Raw genomic sequence first — 24757 nt, 5'->3', positions numbered from 1 at the left:
CTTCTGCCCCTGTAACTCATTTCACTGAAGTTGCTGCATAAATGTTCCCAGTGAAATGTCTTTCTGATTATTTCCTGAGGTCTTCCTATCTCTCTACGGGGAACTTAAGTTCCCATTCTCCTTGCATCAGGGACCTCATTTCCTTCTTGCAGGTGGCCGGCCAACTGACCAGAAAGCAAGCTCAGCTCGAGGTAATCATCTCCTTGAAACTCTCCTTGATTGGGAGTCTCCTGACTCTCAAGTCCCTCAAAGGAGATTTACCAATGTCTGCTTATGTTCCTACCATTCCTTGTCCATGTATCAGCTATCAAGATTACTGCTACATTCACTTCATATAGTTGTTTATGCACATTCATTTCCCCCACAAAGATGGGAAATCCTTTCAGGTCAGGGACCATGTTTTACTGCTCTTGACAATCTTACAGTCAATCTAGAGTTAGACATATAATAAGCACTATTTTTGATTAGATTAATTGAGTTGATCCTATTATCAAGGTGATTAGAAATTGGGACGCTTTCTATCCAAGGGGGGACAATCCATGCTTTACATTTATAAATGAGAAAAGAAGGATTAAAAGAAAACAAGACACTATTTTCCCCAATTAAATTAGCTTTCTTCCCACTTCTTAAAAAATAGACTAAACAAACATGTGTGATCCAAAGTCATCTGAAGAATTAGAAGGAAAGGTACAAGAACATTAAAGCATATGAAATAAGTAAGGATGATTTTTCCGCAAATAATTCTCTTTTACTGAACAGCATGAACAGATGTCAACCCATGACTGGCTGCTAGCTCTGAGTGACCCATGATGTGAAGAAGTCTTAGCGCATTTCCTCAAAGGAAAAGCCAGGATTTCTACATTCCAGTATCCAAGAGGCTGAGAATCAAGATAGCTTTGATTCTAGCTCGTCTCCTCTTGTGCCTCATTTATAAAAGATGACATCTGACTTTCTCCAAGACCAAGTTTTTACACCTCGTCCTGAGTTCTGGTTCTGAATTGTTACTTTTGTTTAAGTTACTGTCTTGAGAACTTGCTCAATTCTCCAGACTTTTCTAGGACAGGGACCTTATTTCACTGTTGTTAGCCTCCTCTTTGGAAATGAGATCCTGTCGCCTTAGGTGGGGCTTTAAAAGCTGTACAGGATGTACCTTCTCTTCTGAATACTACCTGAGATCCCGATGGTCATGCCTGATGTTCCAGCTAAGAGCCGTTCCTTCTTTCAGTATGCTCGTATTTACTACTAAAGGTCAACATCTGTACTAGGAGATATAAAGATAAATAATCCACTGTCCAGCCCTTGAACATTACATGCTCTCAAGGCATGAAAAGACTCCCTACCTGGATGGCCACTACCTCAAAGACTCCTTTGCAGGACTCTCCACATTTTCTTGTCTAATGTTGGGTGCCACAGCTTCAATCTTTGATCCTCCTCTATTAACAGTCACTCCCTAGGTGACCCCATCAAGCCCTGTTCAAATGCATACTATATACTGATGACTCCAAAGTCAACATCTTTAGCCTCACTACCTCCTCTAAACTCAGACTCATATATTCAGCTGCCTCAAGATCTCCATTTGGATATCTGTCTAGGAATCTTAGCCATGTCTAAAACTGAACTCTTGATTTTCCCCACAAACCTGTTCTTATTCCAGCCTTTGCCACTCCCATTAACATGGCAACTGCATTCTTCTAGTTGTTCAGGCAAAAAACACCTTAGAGTCATACTCTATTCCTCTCATAACCTACAATCAATCCATCAGCAAATCTTGTAGGATCTACGTGCAAAATATATACAAATTCAACTGTTTCTTATGAACTCTACTGCTCCCACCCGAGCCCAAGCCACCACCCACTCTTGATCTACTGTTAGTGCAACAGCCTTCTGGCTTCCCTACACCTACCTCTTGGTCCCTCACAACCTATTCTCACCACAGCAGCCAGAGTGATTCCTTTAAAAAAGACATTAGGTCAAATCATTTTTCTGCTCAAAATCCTGCCTTTCTCCCCCCTATACTTTGCTTCATTAGGTCAGAAACTTGGACTGACTGACTTCTTCATTGTTTAGAACAGAGCTTGGCACATAGCAGTTCTAAATAAACAGTTGTCAAATGAATAAACAAAGTACAACAGAAGAGGTATGTACATCATATAGAGGGAGCCCAAAGATAAAAGCATGACCTCCTCTTGGGTAAATTGGGAAAAGCTACACAAAGCAGTGGACGCCTGAACAAGATTTTGAGGAATAGAACAAATTGGTCAGGTTAAAGTGTTGAGAGGAAGGCCCTGCAAACCAGCAGCAGGGCACCTGTAAGGGCAAGAGAGGAATAAAGAAGCATGGTGCACTCTGGAGCGGCATGGGGTCCAGGAGGGATGAGACGGAAAGTGTATGTGAGCAAAGACGACTCCTGAGCTAGGGAGGAGGCAGGTGTTCTGCTGCTTGCTGACTTTCCTTGACTCTTGCAACTGTCCAGAACTTGGTCCACCTTACTGACAGCTGGAGAGATACTTGGGTAACAGAAAAGACATAAAAGTCATTAGAGTGAGGTGGGTTATGAGATGGACTCTGGAGCCAGACTTCCTAGGTCTGAATCGATCTCCTACTTTCACCTAACTGGATGACTTAAAGTAGTTATTTAAACTCTCTGCCTCAGTTTCCTCATTAACAGCACCTACTCTCATAGGGCTGTTGTGAGGATTAAATGAGTTATTATATGCAAAGCACTCAGAACACTGCCGGACAGAGTTTAGCTCCACATATCTGAACACATTATTATGGTAAAGTCTTCAAGACTGAACTTCCCAGAATTTTTATAAAGAATTTCATTTACTCAAGTTCCTAAGGAATTTGCTACATATTTTGAATAAAAGCTGAACTATATGTTTCTTAGATAACGTCTTGAAAAATTTTTTCTCCTTTCTCCCAATCAATTCAATCATATCAAAGACTCAGTCTTAAAAGGAAAAGCTTAGATCACTAGGAAATGGAAGTAGCTAGTACCTCGGGAGAAACAGTTCAAAGGATTAATAAACTTTAAAAATGAATAGAGAGGAGAGGTGTTTATATAGTTTTTGTTTCATAGAAAATGATAAAAGCTGACTAATTTAGTCTTTGGCATTTATTCCTCAATGGCTAGTTGCCGTTTTTAAAAATTATTTCCATAAAACAGAGCTTAGCTGCACTGATACTACAGGAAGTCTGCCGCGGACAGGCTGCTGTCTTGCCTTGAACAGGCACTGACACACAGACTGTGCAAGATCACTGAGCTGGACAGGATTCCTGGAGGCGCATCCGGCTCAGGCCTTGAGATTTCAAACCACAGGAAACGGATGCTGATGATAACCAGAGAATGCGGGTCAGATAACCAGGAAGCCGAGCATCCCCTCTCTCCAGTGTTTACTGGCTTCATTGTGTGGACCTGCCTCACATCCAACCGCTGTTCCTCTCACTACAGTACACATTTACTTCCTTTTGTTCTGCCTTCAAAGGAAATGGAGTGCACCTGGTTACAATTTTTCCATGTCACTGAGATACTTTTCAAGTTTAAATATTCTTAATTCTTTTAATCGGTCCTCATATGTAGTAACTGTAAATGCTTTTGTTTTTCACCTATGTATTCTCTTCAAGGCCTTCACACATCTCCTGATAAAAAATAAAATTAGACCGTATACCATAGCACTGGTCCAAATAGTTACAGACTACTTCTGAAGAATTACCTACTCGTTGCAAGAGTCAATTTAAGCCCTAATACCAAACTGCCTACTGCTGCTTTGCACTTGAGATTGGCCACGGGTCTTAGAGGTTGTCCTGCCATACTCACTCAAGTCCTCTTTTAAACAAGGGCTATTGGCTTAAACTACCACAGAATACTTTTCAAGTCTAACAATCCATGATTCTTTATGATTTAAACACAGCAAAAATGTTTGATTTTCTGGTTTCAAATAAAGAACAGATCAAACAGATTTATAGAGAAATAGCTGTCTTTTAAGTGCTAGTTCACCAGAAGATGTAACAAGGAAGGAAGGCCAGAGTCTGGAAACCAAGACTCATTTACAGGATGTGCCTACAGAATGTAGCCTTTTTGAGACTGGAGGAATTTTCAGGCATCTTGCAAACTTAACAAGTTTGTAGTGGGTTTATGAACAAAAGTAAAGATATACAGTCAGAAATGGTATGAAAAAGAAAATTCTCAAGTTGGAGATCTAGGGTATAAAGTTTTCAGTTTTGTTTTCTTTTCTGGATTATCCACTGGGGGAAAAATACTTGTTAAAAAAGCATTACAATCTATTCTTCACAAATGTTGAGAAAAGCAAGAGAATTAAAAATCCTGAAAAAGTAACCAAAGTAGAAAGTTCCTTTTTGAGACATCCTAAACAACAGGACAAAAACCAAATACACAAAAACCAAACAAACAAGGCCCAATAGGATGAGCACTCATTTCAGAGTGGTATTTAGTTGTTTACAGACAGGATGACAGTGAAACCTGTCTGCACAACTCCCATTGGCCCTCGTGACCTCCCAGCAGTCTCACATCAATGCTTCCGAGGGCAGCGAGCTGCGTGAGATAAAAGTAGGATGTTCTTAAAAACAAAGTAGGATATTCTTAGGATGTTCATCCCTCAAGGGATGTAGGCAAAAAGGGCAATATTGTTCTTCCACTTAAGATGGAATTTGGAAAAAAGGTTCTGCCCATTAAATTACTCTCTAGGCAATAATTTTCACTTTTAAAATCAAACTTATATGCCTCAAAGCAAAATTTACTTTATGCCTATTTCAATTTCCTTTAGGACTGAAACTGTGTGACTGGGATAGATGACCCCTCAGGTGTGAACAGCCCTATGGCTGGGAAAATCAGAGGTATTTCTTCCTCAGAGAATAGGTAGACAGACAGTATATCCTGGTGAACCCACACTGGTGCACTGAGTATGCAGGGTTAAATACAATCAACCAGTGGGTGGGGGGAATCCAAACATCAAGACAGAAGCACTGTATATTCAGCACACCAAAAAAAGTCTTCTTTGAGTCAAGTCATTGTTCTAGAATTTATAGTGAGTTAGTAAACTACTGTGCTTAGCTTTTCATTATTTAATGCTGTAAACTTTTAAAGACAAAGTGGATGGGTAACAAATGACAAACAGAAATAAAAGTTGTCGTTCAACTTTGAACTGGTTCCAACTGAGTCTGTGGAGGTTACAGCGCGCGGAGGTCACAGTGCTCGGGCAATAGGTGATTAAGGCTTGAATATAATTTTCTAAACAACGTTACTGCTGAGAGTGGAGAATAAGGAATTAGTCTGCAAGGTCTTCTGGAGAGAGACTCTGGGTTCCTTTCCTTCTCTATAAAGAAATGTAATTCCGATGACTGGTACATGAGATTAACTGTGGGAAAAGGACAACCAGGATCTTTACTGGGTTTTTTTTTTGTCTGTTGTTCTCTACAGCCTTGCTATAAAAGTGTGCTCTGTGGAGGCATCACCTATGAGTGAGACACATGTGCAGGCTCTCAGGGTGTGGATCCTAGAACCGCCAGCTGGAGTCTGAACTGGCATTTAAATAGGATCATCAGGTGATTCAAATGCATAATACACTTTGATACCCACTTGTGAGAGTTCCTTCCGAAAGATTTTATAATAACAAACTCTGACTCTTGACAGAGGTGTCTTTAAAATAAGGTAAAAAGGAACCTCACTGAACCTGAACATAATAACATTTTAATGAAAAGAAAGGACTGTGTCAGGCATACAAGTATTATTTCATTTAATCCTCACAACAACTCTAAAAGATAGGCATTATTATCTTCTTTTTACTGAGGAGGGAACAGAGGTGCTGAGAAGTGAAATGATTTGCTGGAGGCTGAACAGCCTGTAAGCAGCAGTGCCTGGCTGGGAAACCAGGTCTTTCTCACTCCTAATCTTACGCTGCTTCTACACCAATGATCAGGAGAAGGATTTCAGAAAAGGTGCCCAGTGCAGTCACAAAAAAAAAACCAGGTGGGACTTAATCAGCCAACAAATACACGTCTGCCAGTTACTAACTCTGGTTAAGCACCGTGCTACTCTAAGAGGAAACCTCAGGTAGATGAGCAAGAAAACAAAATTCGGACGGAATATAATGAATACTAAGTCTTATGATTCATGTGAATACGAGAGATAATCAGATTTTAAAAAATGATTGTACATAAAAATTAAGCAAGTAAACCACAGGCCACACTCCTGCATTTTTCCATCACATCTATTTTTGCATTTTTCTTTTACACGTTATGTATCTGTTCTGCCTAGTGATTCAAAATATAATCTTCCCACGAACAGCAGATGGCACTATGCATCAGTGAAAGAATGACGAAAAAAGTCATAAAGGTCAAGCTGTCAAAATTGATATCTTTTCAAAAATAACTCAAATTTTCTGATTAGTTTTATAATAGTGACAGGTAATTTAAAAGACTTCATTTTGACAGTTCACTTTAGATGAGGAAGTTACTTTTGATCCAGCCTTGCTGATCAAAAATCGTGCAAGGAAATAACAGAGGGAGGTATCCTACTTTATAAAAAATCTGCTGCAAATCAATTTATAAATAGAGCTTATTAATAGAGGTGTTAGCCTCTATTAATCATAACATGAATCCTAACATGAAACCCCAACCCAGGGAAGATTTCTGGAAGGATAAGAATTCAAAGGGAAAACTGAAGGTGCTAAATTAATAAACAAACAAATCTAATATGCAAATTAAGGACCATAAAATAATTATTATATCTTCAAAACTGATTTCAATCAATAAAGATAATTTGTGGTATTGTCAACTACAGCTCATGCAGATTTTTTTTTTTTTTTTTTTTTTTGCCACCAAACCATATCACAGTTCTTTTCTTTGACTCCAAATGCTCCCAAGCACTGTCCCAGAACACAATAAAAACCTGAGAGGCATGCTAAATCAAAACGAAGAGTGTAAGTGAACTCTTTCTTTCTTTGACCCAGCAAGCCAGCAAGCAAAGAGACATTTCTTCAGAAGCTATTTCATTCCTGGGAGCATAAAGCATCTGAATTATCTTTCTGCAAAGATAGAAAAGAGGTTCCATAGACACAATCCCTATGAAAGTTATAGAATGAAAATGAAAGGTTAAAAGATAAAAAGGGATATAAAAGGTTATACATTATCGATGCTTCCAACTTGTAAGTCTAAATTCCATTAAATCTCTTTTTCCAAACAGAAAACGTGTGGGGGAGAAAACAGGAGACCATGTTTTCAGAAGTTAAAAACAACAATTCATCGGAAAAATTTCCTACAATATTCTCCTCTTTCTCAACCTTTAAACTAGGTATGCGATGCTTTAGGAAGAGGGTGATGTTTTCCACTGTTCCAGACAGGTATTTTTCCTGGGTAAAATACGGCCATAATACTTCTTAAGAGTAACTTACAGACATCTTTGACCTTCATTTGTACAAGTTCATTTTACATCCAAACAATAAATAAAGGAAAAATGAAAACTCATTTCACAAAATGCTCTTGGCTCTAGGTTGGCATTCTTTTCTGGTTCAATTCAATCCTGTTCTACTCTACATCATTGTTTCTCATTGAGCTGTCAGAATCCATCAAAGGGCCCTCCAGTTCTTAACCATGCCCTTAATAACAACCACGGCCTCTTTCCTGAAATATGAATTCACCCACCGCCCTTCATGTCCTCTGCTGACACTTTCAACTAACTACCATCAGCTCTCATGTGGTTAGTAGTCTCTAACTGGTCTCCCTGGTCTCCTTATGCCCCTTAAGTTCATTCATAACAGCCATACCCCTCTCTGAAACACTCAGATCAGACCATGCAATTCCAAGCTTAAAGATTTTCAGTGGCTTCTCACTACACTTGGAACGAAATCCCGTGTCCTCCTCAACATGGCTGCCAAGCTCTTTATTATTTGGGTCCATCTACCTCTTGGCCAACTGCCCTGTGTGATCTAGAAGTTCTGGCTTTATTTTAGTTCCTCCCACCGGAAAGCCTCACACGTGCACTCCGCCCCCCAACACTGGGAATTCTCCTACTCATCTCTCAGATCTTAGCTCCAAATGCTACTCACTCAGAAAGACCACTCCTGAAACCCTAATCTAAAATAGGCTCATTTATTACAAAATCTTGAGGCAGCCTGTACTTTCCCTTTATAACATTTATCAAAATGTATAATCACGTATGTTTTTGTATTTATTTATATTTGTCTGCTCATTAGGCTTTTGGCTCCATGGATGGAAAGATAATGTTTGTTCTATTAACCATGATATCTGTTAGGTGTTCAATATTTATTAAATAAGTGAATGACTGGATGAATGGATAAGACACTTCCCTTTTGTGAGTCTCTCTAGTCCCCTAAATGTTGAATTGATACATTATTAGCTCTTATTTTTAGAGACAAAAGACAAAGCCTCACTTCAAAACAACTTGCAAGCGTGTGCTGCTCCTTTTTTGGCTTTCCTGGCATCCTCCTAGCTGCTGTAAGTACTAGTCTGTCTCATATTCCTATTTGGAATTAGACAGTTGTCTACTTTTCACTCCTTTTCAATGCTTTTGAAAGCTAATTACTCATGAGTCCTTTTAGACTCATATAAATCTTTAATAATCTAACCTTTAAGAATCTAGTTATCCTGCTGACACAATGCAACACACTAACTAACGTATTTTATGAATTCTTGTCCCGCCCAAATATAAGAAACCACACCAAAGAAAAGGCTATAAAAATCTGATTTAAAAAATTTGCATACACTGTATAATGAGTTCCCTCCCTCATAATTCCACAAAAATGTAGTGCTGTTAGACAGTTTGGCATTACACCACATACTCACAAATGTATACTTACTGCAAAAGATAAAAGGAGCAAATGTAGAGGACAGACTTATAAAAGTCACAGTCCACAACGTCAGCATTCATTCTTAATGTCTAATTTTCACTGAATACATGTCAATTGATATTATACAACTATTTCAGTTCTCCCAGAATTACTTTTCTAAAACATCTATTTCGCCATGACATTACCTTGATTTAGAGTTTCAGTGGCTTCCCATTTATATAACTGTGCTTCCCAGACAGCAGATGCCAAATCTGAGGTAGCGGTGAGCTACGTGTGAGGAGGGTTAAAGTCAAAGCTAATATGCTACATCTCCTTGGACAAACAATTTTTACTTAAACATTTGAAGAAAAAAAATATATACTAAAATAGCTCTGGCCCTACTGTGGAGCAAAATGAAAAATACAAATTGAATTTTAATATATAATATGCAGCTTTAAAAAAGCTTTGAGTTTGGGAAACTGTCAGACACATAATAGATACTCAATAAATGTGTCAAAAGGATATCACAGAGGACTTCATTCATTTACTATATAAATAGTGACTACTATGGCCCAGAAATACTGGGCCTGAACAGTGAACCTCCCCCTTCCCACCCCACCCACACTGGTTTGGATACTGTTCCTTGTTGACATGAGCTCATCCATAATGTATCACTATTCTCAACATATTAGGTTGAACCATATTGAATGATTTTTGACTTACAACAATGGCAAATTCCTATGGTTCAACATAAGAAAAGAGTCCTTCTGTCTTATTTGTATGTGATCACCCCAACCTGTCTCCTTCCAAAAATATCTGTTAGTTCTTTGTCTCAATCATCAAGGATGGTGACTAGCCTAAAACAGACCACAATAAATGTTGGCTTAGGGCTCAGCCTGGATCAGTTTGCACACAACAAGCATAAACAAGCATGTGAAAGGCCATATTTTGGGGAAAAAGACTGGTAACAGAGTCTCCTCAGGTTAAGGCATGGAAGACTCCTGTTAGCCATTTAATAGTACTGGAAAGCATGAGATAAAAGAAGTGGGAACGCCAGTCACAGTCATGTTCCCACACCCTAAATGACCAAGGTATTTGCCCTGCCACATGATATTGGGCTTATATATAACAAAACCGTTATAATAAACCATTTATGTAAGTGCAGAATCTTTTAAGCTTGATCACCTATTTCTATTGTCAAAGAAAGAAATAGGCTTAGTTGGAGTAAGAATGCCTGATATCAACTGCAAAGAATTTATTTACTATTAAGCCACACCTCTTTTTTAAAATATATAGACACACATATATATAGCAGTTAGTGATCATGTATCGTTTTCTGGCTTAGTGAAAGTCTGAATAAGCCTCACAAATAGTGTGTACTGAAAAAGACGCAGATTCATTTTATTCACTACTTGACAACTGCTAACACTAAGAGGTTGCATCTTACTCTTCACAAAATGAAATACCTGCCTATTTTAAGTCATAATTTGTCCAGCTGCCGCACCGCCATGAGACAAAACTGATCCAGATACTAATGCTGAGGAAGTTTAACTGTTAAAGTTCACATCTGTTTTCTGTCAACTTGGCTTTGTTGATAGACCCATAGTAACATACGACCAAAACAGTCTTGAAAAAAATCAACAGACCAAGGTTTTTACCCCCAGAGTCAACACTAAAAATACAGCAAGCACAGAAACGTTGCTGGATATTTTCCCTTAAGTTTTGTGTTCCTCTGAATTCATTACCTCGAACTATTATTTTACTTCCTAGAATGTGCCAAAGTAATGAATTCTAAGAAATGAAAAAGTGCACTATCTCACGCTGCCCCATCTCACTCTTCTCAATCCTCCAGAAACAGGACTATGGCTATAATGATTCGATAACTCCCATACGGAACAGAAGGCAGTTCCCCCAATAACTCTTTGCTACTGCTGCTAATGATGATTAAAATGATCAAAAAGTATACACCCTTTAGCTCAAACACATTTCAATGTATAGGTACATAAAACTATTAAATGGGCATCCCTCAAACTTTAGGGAATTTTACAACTTGGGAACATTTGTTGAACATGCAGATTTCTAAGGTCATATCCTCCAAGAATCTTGAATCTAAGATGGGTCTATAGAATTTGTATGTTTAACAAGCATTCTCCCACCTCCCAAGTTATTTCTTCGAAATATAATTCAAATACCATAAAATTCACACCCTTTAGAAGTGTACGATTCAGTGGGTTTTAGCATATTCACAAGATTGTACAGCCACCCCTACTAATTCCAGAACATTTCATCACCCCTAGAAAGAAACTTTGTACCCACTGGCAGGCACTCCCCAGCCCCTCTTCCCCCAGCTCCTGGCAACCACTCATCTACTTTCTGTCTCCATGGATTTGCATATAAATGCATAGAAATCATATACTATGTACCCTTTTTGTCTAGATTTTTTTCACTTAGCACGATGTTTTCAACAGTCATCCATGTTGTAGCAGGTGACAGCACACTATCCCTCTTAACAGCTGAATAGCATTCCATTATGTGGCTATACTACATCTTGCTTCTACATTCATCAGTTGTTATACATTTGGGTTGTTTCCACTTTTAGTTATCATGAATAATGCTGGTATGATCATTAGTATACAATTTTCTTGGTAAACATACTTAGTTCTTAGTTCTTCTCGGTATATATATATAATTGCTAGGTCATATGGTATTTTTAACATTTTGAGGAACTTGAGGACTTTCCAAACTGTTTCTCAAAGTTACTGTACGACTTTACATTCTCACCAGCAATTTACGTAGGTTTCAGTTTCTTTACATCCTCCCCAAGCTAATTTGTGCCCATCTTTTTGAGTATAGCTATCCTAGTGAGTGTGAAGTGCTCCTTCTCCGTGGTTTTAGTTTGTTATTTCCTTGATGACTCCTGATATCAAGCATCTTTTAATGTGCTCACCAACCATTTGTATATCTTCTTTGGAGAAACGTCTATTCAGATCCTTAGCCTACTTTTAAATTCGGTTATTTGTCTTTTTAGTGATGAGTTACAAGACTTCCTTATTTATTCTAGATACAAAGCTCCTTTCAGACATGGTTTGCAAATATTCTCTCTCTCATTCTGTGGGTTGTTTTTCAGTTTCTTGATAGTGTCCTTTGAAACACAGAAGTTTTTGATTTTGATGAAATCTAATTTATCTATTCATTCTTTTGTTGCTTGTGCTTTAAATGTCAGATCCAAGAAACCATTGCCTAATCCAAGGTCATAAAGGTTTACACTTAGGTTTTCTTCTAAGAGCTTTACAGTTTTAACTCTTCCATTTAGACCTATGATCCATTTTTTGAGTTAATCCTTACGTATGGTCTGAGGTCGAGGTACAACTTCATTCTTTTGTATGTCAGTATCTAGTTATCCCAGCAACTTTGTTGGAAAGACCATTTTTTCCTCAATGAATTGTCTCGGCACCCTTGTCAAAAGTCAATTACCAAAAAATGTGCATTTCTGAACTCTCATTTCTAATCCATTAATCCACATATCTATACCTATAACTAATCAGTTAACAGTGAGATTTTTTTCTTTCAATATTATACTATATCATCATGCTGTTCTGATATTAAGAAAAAAGGTCTCACAGAACAAGGAATATGTGCAAAATTTCCATGCAGTAGGCTATCAGACATATACAAAAAGTAACTACACCTAATGGAAAAAGAAATAAGATCTGGGACAAGAACTGGATCATATTTCTAGATAGGTGAGTAGGTAAAGTAATGTCCATCTTCTAAAGATGACCTGTTTTTCAGAAGCCTGATAATTTTGTGCATTTCAAGGTTGACTCATTATATCTGAATGCGATTTCCAGGCAATAGGAAGCATTCAAATACTTTACATAGCTTTGCAGATAATCATTAAAATAATGCATATAAATGGAAGTTACATGCTACCTTTACTGAAAACCCTACCTGGAAAACTATACCATAAAAATGACTTGGAACACTGTTACCACCTCAACCCTGAGGACCATAATTTTTAAGATTATACCCTATATTAAAACTGTGCTACTCCCCATTCTACTTAAATAAATATCTAGCTGGATAATACACTTTTGATCCTTGGAGCTTTATTTAATAAATATTTATCAAATGCCAAATTCGAAAGCAGTCAACACGAATAATTTCAACCCATGAAGTAAATATACCCTAGAAAAGTTTTGTTGTTCCAGATCCACCAAGGACCCTTCTCAGAAAATCTGCTTCCACATACAGTTGAGTGGGCTGTTAGTCATGGGACTCACCCCAAGACCACCCCGTATCACGGGATACTGGACAAGAGATGGACAACTAGCCTAAGGTGACCCACATCTGTGACCTATGACTATGCAAGCTTATTAAAATATGAGCATGACAAGTTAGGTTATTCTTCAAGAGTTTTATCCTAAAAATACATAGAGATTGTCAAGAACTGTTGATACTAGAGTTGAAAGGTATGGGCAGACATTTCTGAGATATTTTAGGCCCTGTACAAACAAAGCTACAAGGAAGTAGGTAAGGGAAGAAGAGAGAACATCCAATTCATAGAGTGATAGAGAGCTATACAGATGAGTGATGGAGTTTCTGTAGGACTTGTCCATCCTCAGGTCTTTTCCTGGACTCCCTCTATGTTTACAGTAAACCCCCACTGCACTGGAGCTACTATGTTAGGGTTTCTGTTTCTTAAAATATTTTAACTAAAAGAGAAGGAATTCCTAAATATATTAATTTATTTTTTTCTCTTAAAACTCAAATGCACAGTTATTTTTCAGCCTACAGGATTTCATAAAAACATTTACATGAAGACAGTAAAAATAACTATACATTAATTCTTTGTTCCCATTTTCCATCAACAAATATTTCACTTGTGCCTACAAGCTGTCTAGGTCTACAGTGCTACACAGAAGAGACATGGCTCCTCTTCTCAGAAACGTATAATCCAGTAGGAGAAACAGGCATTTGAAAAGTAATACATAGTAAATAAATAAATAACCACCCATTACAGGTTTTATCAGAGAAAGAAAAATAGTGAACTACTTAAGAATGGGTGACCGGAGAAAGCTTCTTAGAGGAAAAAACATATAAACTTAGACTTGAAGGAGTTAGCCAGGTAGAGTAAAGAATACATTCAGCAGAAGGGAAAGAATACACAAATGTTTTCAACCTGAAAATAACTTAAGTGCTCCAGAAACAAAACGAACAGCAGTGTTGAAGTACAGTGAGTAAGGAGAAGACTGACCCAAGGTTACCACTGGGGGAGGAAGGAAGGGCAAGATTACAGACCAACTGAAACAATGTGAGTTTTGCTTGGTGAGAAACCACTGGAGGCTTTTCAGCAGAGGAGTGACAGGATCTGATATGGGTTTTATGAAAATTTCTCTGGATGCTACGGAGAATAATGGGATAAAAGGGGTTGAAGTGGGAAGTTAGGAGGTTCCTGAATAGGACACAACACTGGGTTGAAGACACATTTTGCTTTCAAGACATACTTTGCAAGTAAACTTAGTAAACCAATGAGTACAATAATACTTTCCAAATATGTTCAACTGGAAATTGCTCAGAGATACATATATATGTAGCATAAATACAGACATACATTGGAATGATAAACACTGAATTCTGTATAATGGTTCCTCTGAGGAAGGCAAAGGAGGGAGGGGTGTGTCAGGAAGAGGTAATAATAATACAAAGCTAATGCTGTTAGTACTGTTTTATTTCTGAACCAGAGGTAGATACACAGGAGTTCAGTGTATGTCTTTTGCATGTTTTAAATACTTAATCATAAAAATAACAGAATATGTTCAGTTATTTTATTCAATCCATTAATACATAGTTTGACTGCTAGGAGTTTTTCTACAATCAAAAATAGTATAAAGTAACTTCAGTTATTCCAATTCATGATGAACTGAAAGATATTTGTTGGAAAAAAATCTCACTCAACAATTTAAGTCAGTGATTTCTGTTCTGATTATTAGAACTAAATACACAACAACAAATACTATGGGTTACTGAACAGGTTCAAGGTATATAAAGTCTTAGTGAGTCTTCAAAGTAATGTGGGTGTGATTTTATTGAAGTAAAACACCACTTCTATTTTTACTAGTAAATATGTGCTTGTATTTTAAAGTACTAGGTTTAACATGTTTCATTGATTGTCTTTCATAATTATTCCACCCTCTATATTTCTTATTTAAAGATTGACCTTAAATGTTCCCAGGGGCACCTAAACCTGCATCTGGCACAAATATTGCAGAGAAATTGTAATCCAAACATTTCCAGAACAAAGCATGTAACAGTAACATTCCCCAGTTACTCCACGACATCTGTCTGCAAGATGATCCCTGAAGCACAGAAGCTGCAAAACCAGCCATCCTTTCCTCTCACCACTACAGTAAATGAAAACATATAATCAATAAAACTTATCCCAGGTGCTCCATCAGCACATCCTGTTCTCTCGACCTTTGAAATCTGTCCAGAATTCAACCACTTCACCACCTCCACTGCCACTGCTAGGTCCAAGCAACCCAGATTACTGCACCTGCCTCCTGACTGGCTCCCCCTTCTCCCTTTGAACTTGCCCCACGTCATTTTTCAACAGTGCAACCTGAGTGGTCAGGATAAAACATATATCAGAGCATGTCCTTCCCATCAGAACCCTCCTGTGGTTTCCCATCTCAGTCCAGTAAAACCTAAATTCTCTACAATGGTCAAAAGACCCTGTTAAGATTTGCCACATTCCTCTTCCTTCTTTTGTCTTTTTCTATAGCATTTTATTTAACACCTCTGATATACTCTATATTCTACTTGGTTTGTTTACTGTCTGCCTCTTCCACAAGGATAAAAACTTAATGACGGCAAGAGTTTTATCTGCTTTTTCTTTACTATTGTATCCCCAAACTTGAATGGTGCCCAGTATTTAGCAAGAGTTCAATAAACATTTGTTGAATAAATGAATGAATGAATATTACTCTCACAGTCACAGGAAACACAGATAAAGTTTCTGCCATTTTTTAACTTACAGTTTCTGCCTCTTTCTGTAATGTCAAAATTTACAAAAACATAAGAAAGAGCTGTAAGACAACTGCTGTGAGAACCATAAAAACCCTAGCCAGTGGGAAAGATATGAGAATCCAGAAATGAGATTTTAGAGAGAGTTTTTTTCCTAGTCCTGAAGATTTCTATTGATAAGTAAAACATTAAAATAGCCTATACAGTATTCATTGGTCAGTCAAAACATTTTTTCCTTCTCTAATGACCAATTACTACTCAAAGTTTTCAGAAAATTTTACGGTTATGTTCTTAATCTTCCCAACATCAGCCCATCTTGATGTGCTTTAAATTCAATGTGCTACTTGATAAAGGTGTTAGTTAATTCTACTGTAGTAATCACAGTGCAGTAGGTAAGTGTATCAAACCAACATATTGTGATACATTGTGATACAAGCTTATACAATATTATATGTCAATTATTTCTCAATTAAAAATTCAATGTATTATTATTTGAGGGGGGAAAATGGGGGCAAACAGTAAGAATATTATATAATGAATCTATTTAGATAATAGTTTCAGAAAACTGCCCTGAAAGGGGGATTAGATTAGGTGATATTTAATCAGATATCCTGTACTGTCATTTTTTTCTCATCATCCTAAAAAGGAGGGAGAGGCAGGAAATACACTCTAATTTGAAGGGTCAATGATTTCCTTATATTTCATGAAATGCCAAGTTACTATATAAAGCTGAATATATTTGATACTCTAAAAACTGAACTATCTGGGAAGAGTCAGCTTCAAACACCAGCTGTCAGTTAGCTTGTCAAGATTAAAAGAAAGACTGCTTTCCTTACGTCTTTTGAAAGAAGGTGGAAGAAAAAACACTTTTGGAGGACTACTTGACTCACGAGTCAAAAAGAAATAGAAAGAAACTTCTATTAAGGTCAATGGCAAAAATGTTGGTTTTAGCAAAGAAGCATCTCAACTGAGGGAAAAACAAAGGTGGTTAGAAAGGCAATAAAGAACCAACAGCTAGTTAACCCTCTCTTAAGAATCCCGTAAGTCATCTAGTTAACTGAATAAATTGAGAAGCAACTACAGGTGGATGGACCAGAACAGAGGGTAACATTATTAAGTGAATATTTACTATGTATCAGACAGAGTGCTAAGCACTTTATATTCATAATCGCATTTAATTCTTAAAATAAACCCGGGAGATAGGTATTGTTAGCTTCACTTTACAGAGAAAGAAACTAAGACATGCTTTGGTAAAGTAATGTGAAGAAGGTTTTAACTAAAAAATCAAATATCTTAAATTCAATGTTAAGCTGTCTCTGTATTGCTTCTTCTATAAATAAATACAGTGCTGAATTTTCCACATCTGGGTAACTTCTTTCATATAAGCACAAAAGTGATTAAAGTCTTATATCCAGCTCTTAGCTCCCATCTGTATGCAACTTCAGAGATCAAGTGAATGACTTCAGTCACCAAATGAGTTTCATTTTGTTCCATATTCATGAACACTAATCTGATCCAGGACCTGCCCTCTGAAAAAACAAAAGAAAATAAAACGAAAACTGCCCCTGATCACAGGGAAGACTTTTACTGAATACAAACAACTCAAAAGGCAATGTTCAAAATACTTTGCAAAGCTGTTTGGTAGCGTCTACAAAGCCCTAACATACTTATGCCCTAACCCAGAAATTTCACTCCTAGATGTGTACCCACTGAAGTGCATACACGTGTTTATGAAAAGGTAAGTTCAAGAATGTTTATAGCAACACTATTCATAATTGCCCTAATCTGAAAACTACCCAGATGCCCATCAACAATAGAATGAAAGAACAAATAAACTGCAGGGTCTTCACACAATGGAACAAACAAACAACGGCTACTTGCACTATATGGATGACTCACAGACATAATGATGAGTAAAAAAGCTATATGAAAAGATTTTATATTGTATGACTGTTTATTTATATAAAATTCAAAACCAAGTAAAACTAATCTATGGTGTTAAAAGTCAGGATGATTACTTTTCAGAGGAGCAGTGACTGAGGGGGCAGTGATGGGGAGGAGGGCTTAGGAAATGCAGATAAAGTTCTGCTTTTTAAAAAGAATTTTGGGTATTTGCTACCTTAAGATGTTTGCTTTGTTAAAAAAGCATCATGTTTTACACTAATTTTTGTGCATTTCTTTTCATTCTGTTACACTTCAATAAAAAGTTCTTTAAAAACCAATGTTTTAATTGTGGTGTGTTAACAGCATGGAACTGACATTGTAATTAATACTTTTAGTCTTTTTTTTTCTTATCCCTCCATACAGACAGAGGCAGATAATAAAACATATGAGGTTTTGTTCTTAAAAAGATTTTTTTATTCCAATTATTGGCTAAAAGTCAATCTACAGAGCTCCATTCATCTCAATATAAGAAAATGTACTTTCAACTCTAGTTTCAAATTCTATCACCATCCATTCTCACTAGACAAAGGGATTAACCCAAGTCACCACATACTCAGCTTTAAGTAAACATTTTAAATAAAACTATCAACCAATAGGGAGTTCTGGATTCTGACTGCATTGCCAAAGTCTACTAAAATTCTTCCCTCTTCGGCTACTTAATTAACTTCATACTCTTAACCTCAGGATGAATGAAGAAACCCTTAATAGCATTCAGCTTAGGAAAACATGAAATAAGGATATGCTTTCTAAGAGCAACATCTCAAGCTCAATGCCTTTCTCACTTTGCAATAGGATCTTTGGGCAAAACACTCTGTAGACCAATACAATACATGAGGAACTTTGAAAAACCCACATTTTTCCATCTAAGAATTTCCAAGCCTTCCATTTGTATCTAAACATTAATTCATAACCATCAATATTTAAATTGTTTTCTTAAAAGAGAGAGAATATGACAAAAACAAGTATCTATGGAGGATTCTATCTAAGACCATGTTACAATTTCTTCTTGTAGAACATTTTATCACATATGAAAAGAATAGCTTTGATATAAATATTTTATTAAGTACAAGAAGAAGGAGGGAAAAGAGAAAACACAGACAAGCAGGAAATAAAAGTTTATCTAAAAATTTCCTTTGCAAATTAATCCTCTGACAAAGATGAGTTAGTGGAAAGAACGAATATCTTGAAGCATACTACAATAGGGTTCACAATAAAGTTTATTTTAAAACGCTACTTTACTCTGTTAAGGGAAGTTATCGTTTATTTCCCTGGTTACTATGATGCTGATTGTAACCTGCTCTGTATTTTGGAAAGCTATGTAACTTCCTTAAACAGCTGCAGAGCACAGGTTTAAGGAAAGAAAAAGTAACATCAGGTAACATCTATGATGCTGTTACTAATTTAATGAACATTAAGATCTTCAAACACTGTGATTATGAATCAGAGTTGACAACTGATGAGAACGCTTACAAATTTTCTTTTCTTTTCCCTACCATAAATGTTGCTAACTTTCTTAGCAACAGATACCAGAAATTCAAGTATCTTCAAGATGAAATTTCCTGAGGAATTATGAATATGGGTTCCAGAAGACCCAGCGGCAGTGCTCCAATGTCAGGTACGGCACCATTTAGCTAGAGACAATTTTACAAAGTCACCACCCCAGTGTTACTCTACCAAAAGTGACTGAAAAATCCAATTTAAATGGTATGATTAAGCATATGAATTTCATTATATTCTACAGTGAACACTATTGGACCAATCTACTATGAAATTAGATAATTCAGCAAAAAATATGAAGCAATAAGAAGTATTTACAAGTTACTATATATAAAGATGAAATTCTTAAAATGTCATACCCCTATACTTTCCTATTTTTTATAAATACCATGAAATACTAAACTCAGCTCAGTGTGCAATGAATAAGACCTATAAATATTTATTTACCAAAACTAACGTTTAGTATCACCTTGTTTTAAGATTACAGAACTAACAGATATGAATTTGGTTTTTATTTTCAAAGAGTATTGAACTAAATTAGAGGAATCAGAACTGTTCACCGCACCAATTCAGATAATCAGGCAAAGTAGAGTTTTGAGTACAAATGCCCTAATTTGCTTTGTGTTTACTGTGATCACACCATTTTGATTGTGAATAAGGTTTTGGCTCCTAATTCTGTTTCTTCCTTTAGGTTTAATTTAAATAGGCATTTTAAGAACTGATTGGTAAGTAAAACAAATAGGAGAATTAATATGTCATCAATCAGGTTCTCTGGCTGTTGTAATATTCGCAATTTAGGGACTTATTCTGTGACCCTCAGCAAGTCACTCAACCTTTCTTTATCAAAATATGTTACAAGTGTTCTAAAAGTTTACACACTCACAAAACACCCTGCAATCCTCAAACACTGGGCAACTGTCACCTGGAACCTTTGAAGAGTGAAGCCCAGCTATGCTTGCAAATGAAACGGTTAGTGCTGCAGAAGGCTGAGAAATAACAGTGATGCTTTATATAGTTTGTATGTTTTATCTTTTTATCTTTTAAATCTCATTTTTATAATTAAATTTCTAGTTCCTAAGGTGATAAAAGAGTCAGAGTCTTCTTTAAAGAAAGAGGAAACTCTGTGTTAAAATAGCAATACAGTAATACAAAACTGTATAGATTATATTAGGCTTATACCTTTGAGTCTTACTCCAGCTTTTTACATTAAGACAGTTACGTTTTCATATACATTTCTAGTCCCAATAAAAAAAATTCTTCTCATCCAGCAACTTTCTTATCATTACTAAGACTATCAAACATTTTGAAGGATTGTTTATGTCTTTAAAAGAGTCAAGTAAATAAATACAGTCATCTAAGGAACTAAAAACAAGAAACAAACATAGATACCCAAGGAATTCTGCAAATGAATATTTGAAATATTCTACTGTCTAAAAATATAATTATGTGATATAAATGTTTTAGTTTATCACCTTTCTATTATCTGATAGGAGTATCAAGCATCATACAGGAAGAGCTATCTTATGAACTGAGGGTTTAATTACTATAAAATTTTCATTTATATTCACTCTTGGAGTATAATTGCATTACCATTAAAAATACCTGATTCTAATTTCATTTATTTAACTCTACAAGTCCTTTGTATTAGTAATACATAATTACACAGATAGAGGCTTATTGAGAATTTAATGACACAAATTGAATTACCTCATTTTACTCTGTAGAAATTATATATGCCTTAATATTGTCATTTCTCAAGAATAATAAAATTGCAATTAAAACAGTCTACTAAAAATTCAAATAGAACTTTTTGGTCAGTATTTATGGTTTAATGTTCTCTGCTAATTAAAAAAGAAAATGAAGAAAATTGAAACCATTTTAAATAGAAACTATTTTCTGTTTCAGCTTAAGTATGAGGTGGGAGTCACTCTACCTCACAAAGCAGGAGGTCAATGATGTGGAAGACCATGCAGAGTGGGAACTTGGCAGTAAAAAGAGTGAGAAACCACTGGGATGCATACATATGCGCTTCCAGGTTCAGATCAGAAAAGTGGTTGTGCAGGTCCGGTAACTGCTCCTGAAAGTCAAAGTGGAAAACTGAGGGTGAGGAACACTGAAGATGCTTTACTTTCTGCCACAACTGCAATTTACGACAAGCTTGCTATGATCACTCTCAACAGTATTCACTGAATTTTATATGACTACATAGTAGTGACGACAGGGGATGAGAACTGGGGATATGACAGGCAGAGGGAAAGACAGACAGACTTGTCACGGACAAATAACAAAGATCAACTCTTGCTCACTTGACTGTTCTTGTTTCTTGGGAAATGCTGGCTCTGACGGAACACCTGCAGTCTGATGAATATCATGACTCCAGGGTCAAGTCACAGCACCCCCATTCAGGGTTCAATTCCTAACCAGCCAGGAAAGAAACGTATCTTTTCTCTGGAGAACGTTTAACATCAACATCCTCTGGGTTCTATAACATTACTTCGGTACCTTGTGGTACCGAACCTCAGAACATAACCATTTTCCTAAAAATCTATTTTCAACATATTAAAAATGGTAAAGTACAGAAACTGTGCAGGTACATAATGTAGGCAATTGGGTCTCTCCTAAAAATACCTTTAAGCTGGCTCTGTCTTTCCCCCCAAGTTACACAAGTAAATGCTTTTCAAAAGCACGGAAGGCAAAGTATAAAGCATAAGCACAGCTAGTCCCATCACTGAAGGTCAAAGGCAAATGCCCGCTTTAGTCTTGTTTTCATAAACAGACCACAAAAACAAAAACCCACTTCTTGTACAACATGCTCTTTGAAAAACAACATGCCCATCAGGTGCTTTAAGTGTGGTGTCCAAATGGTCATTCAGTGAACAGACAAAAAAGTACTAATAGGAAAATGTGTCTGGGTTTCACAGCACCATGAACTTGCTATTCATTTAGCAGGTACTTTTATTTGACTCTCAAAGCTCTTAAGAATACTGACCTTTGAAAAAGATATGAACTCTTGTAAATGAAAGGTAAAAAAGTGAAGAATCCCAAATATTTACTTGGAAGAATTAAATCTCTAAAAAAGAGCCTATTGCTTTTTTTTTTTTTTAATTTTATTAAATGGAGGTACTGGGGATTGAACCCAGGACCTTGTGCTTGCTAGGCAAGTGCTCTACCACTGAGCTATGCCCTCCCCACAAGCCTACTGCTTTTAATGTCCATAGTTACCAGATTCTTCTACAGTCTTCCCCCACCCCAGTGTCCATCTGTCATTGTGCTTACAGTTCTTCTGACGTCCTCCCCACCCCTACTTCTTTATTTCTTCTTCATACTTGAGGTTTTCTACTCTTCTGCATTTCATTCTCCCAACAAAGCTGTCCTTAATCTCACTGTAAATTCTCCACCTTCTGCTCCCCTGTTCTAGTCTTTCAGTCTTGGCTTCATTTCCCCTTGGACACAGAGGGATCTCCCCACATGTCAATGAGCTCTTACCAGTAACTTCTATTGCCACACCCCATTGCCCTTCCTCCCCAACCGCTTTACCTTTCCCCAGTATGGAATCAATCCATTCATGTATTTTCTTCACATTTCTCTTGGGTTCTCAATACCTCATATAGAGAAAGCCATATAAACATGCTGCAGAGGCCCATTATAAATATAAGATTTACAACCTTAGGCAGAATTTCAAAGCTACTCAGTAATTCCTTTTATCGGCATTCAACAATAATTTTGTCTTTGCTCACAATCTTTCTTATGACCTATATATAAAAGAATATATATTTCTCATACATATCAATTTATACATTTACATTATAAAATAGTGAATATTGACATCTAAAAATTACATAAGAAAAAATTTAGTTATGTCCCTATATTACAATATTTTTGGTGGTTTTTAATTTCATCAGTATCTTTCTGTCTCTTCAAAGTGTTCTCTACATGTGGACATAAATATAGTACTGGTGCTAATTAATATTGAGAAAAATCTTAAAGATTTCAGTTTTTATTCTGTGAATATCTTGATTTCTTTACAAATAATACTTAGCATTCTCTTCATTAACTCAACTCACCAAATTCACACTCCAAAGTGTATTAGAGTTGAGTATTTTAAACGGAAGACTATTTTCATAAATGGTCAAATAGTTAAATAAATATTTTGTGATATTAAGACCATGATAGATATTGGTCAGAAATCAAATCCACTTACATTTTCTGTAACTTTCCACTACATTTTCATAAACCATTGTTGTTCAATTTAATTAGACTTTTCCTGTAACTCAACAAATCCCTAAGTGATAAAAGTTCCTCATATCTATTTACCTGCATTAGTCTCTCCAACTGATAGAATTTGCAATGAAGATCTTCAAAGTTGTTTTTGTAGAGGTCTCGTAAGCCATAGTCATACATGATTTTCACCAACACACAGAACGCTTGTTCCTCTGGCATCTACAGGAAAACACATACATATAGACCATGACTGTGTGGCATTGACCAGAATGTCAGGAACGTTCTTCCATATTAGTAGCCCCCTGCATTGTTGGCTGAAGGCCACGAGTGAAAGAAATTCTTCAGAGCCAGCCTTTCTGCAGTGATGTAGGTAAAACCTGTGTTCCAAGTTTCCAGCTTCCTCACTTCAGATGAATTTCCCTCTTTTGTTAATTTTAATCATCCTGTCATTCATTCATTCATTAAGCCATCTAAAAGTAGGTAATACAGTCACATGTTTCAAAAATCAAAACAATGTAAAATATAAAGGTAAAATCTCACTCCTCTCTACCCTATATACGCTAATCCCTGTACTGCCCTCCTTTTGCATAACCTCCTAACTACTCTTAATAATTTCTCATGTAGCCTGCCAGTGTTTCTTCATGCAAATAAAAGAATTACACTTCTTATTTTATTTTTTCCCTTTCCTACATAAAAGATAGCATTCTAAATACATTGTTATGCACTTGGCTTTTTCCCTTCAATAATATTCCCAAAAGAGGGATTGCTGGGTCAAAGGAAAAAAAAGTGTACGTCTAATTCTGATAGATACTGTCCTCCCTGAATCTTCTTGATATTGCTATTTCTCTTTCTATAAAAAAGTTTTCACATGTTTCAGCAGTTTATGAGCTTCTCTCATTAAGATTTAAATGACAAATAAAATCTAATATACCTTCCCAGAGATATTTTTATCTGAACAGAGAATAAAGTCTGAAGTCAAAAGAGCAAATCTCTAAATTGTGATATCAATAAGCTGAAAGAATTGAGAGGGACATACTCAACATTCTAGAAATTATATCAAGCAAACAGAAAAAGCTGTTGTCCCTACTTAAGATCTTAGGATGTAACTATTATGTAAACATTTACTTTAAATGTCACTTCTTTCAAAGTCTGACCTTGGCTGATTATGGTATTTGACACCTTTGTTAGACTAACTTCCTGCCTGAATAATTGAATCAAGGAGAGGTCTATTTACCCACTTAGAAATGTACTGTTTATTTAAG

General features: G+C 36.4%; 1 protein-coding gene across 5 annotated transcripts in view; it reads right to left on the bottom strand.

The window, feature by feature from the left end:
* RABGAP1L (RAB GTPase activating protein 1 like) overlaps positions 1 to 24757 on the bottom strand; it is a 563496-nt gene that overhangs the window by 185155 nt on the left and 353584 nt on the right. For all 5 annotated transcript variants that reach the window (XM_031435736.2, XM_064478006.1, XM_064478007.1 and 2 more), the window contains 2 exons: positions 23589 to 23714; positions 21208 to 21351 (listed from right to left, as the gene is read on the bottom strand). In XM_031435736.2, the coding sequence (XP_031291596.2) occupies positions 21208 to 21351; positions 23589 to 23714 (270 nt within the window). The remainder of the gene's footprint in view (positions 1 to 21207; positions 21352 to 23588; positions 23715 to 24757) is intronic.

This window comes from Camelus dromedarius, chromosome 23 (assembly GCF_036321535.1).
Source record: "Camelus dromedarius isolate mCamDro1 chromosome 23, mCamDro1.pat, whole genome shotgun sequence".
Lineage (NCBI taxonomy): Eukaryota > Metazoa > Chordata > Mammalia > Artiodactyla > Camelidae > Camelus > Camelus dromedarius.
This window is presented reverse-complemented; position numbering and strand designations above follow the sequence as displayed.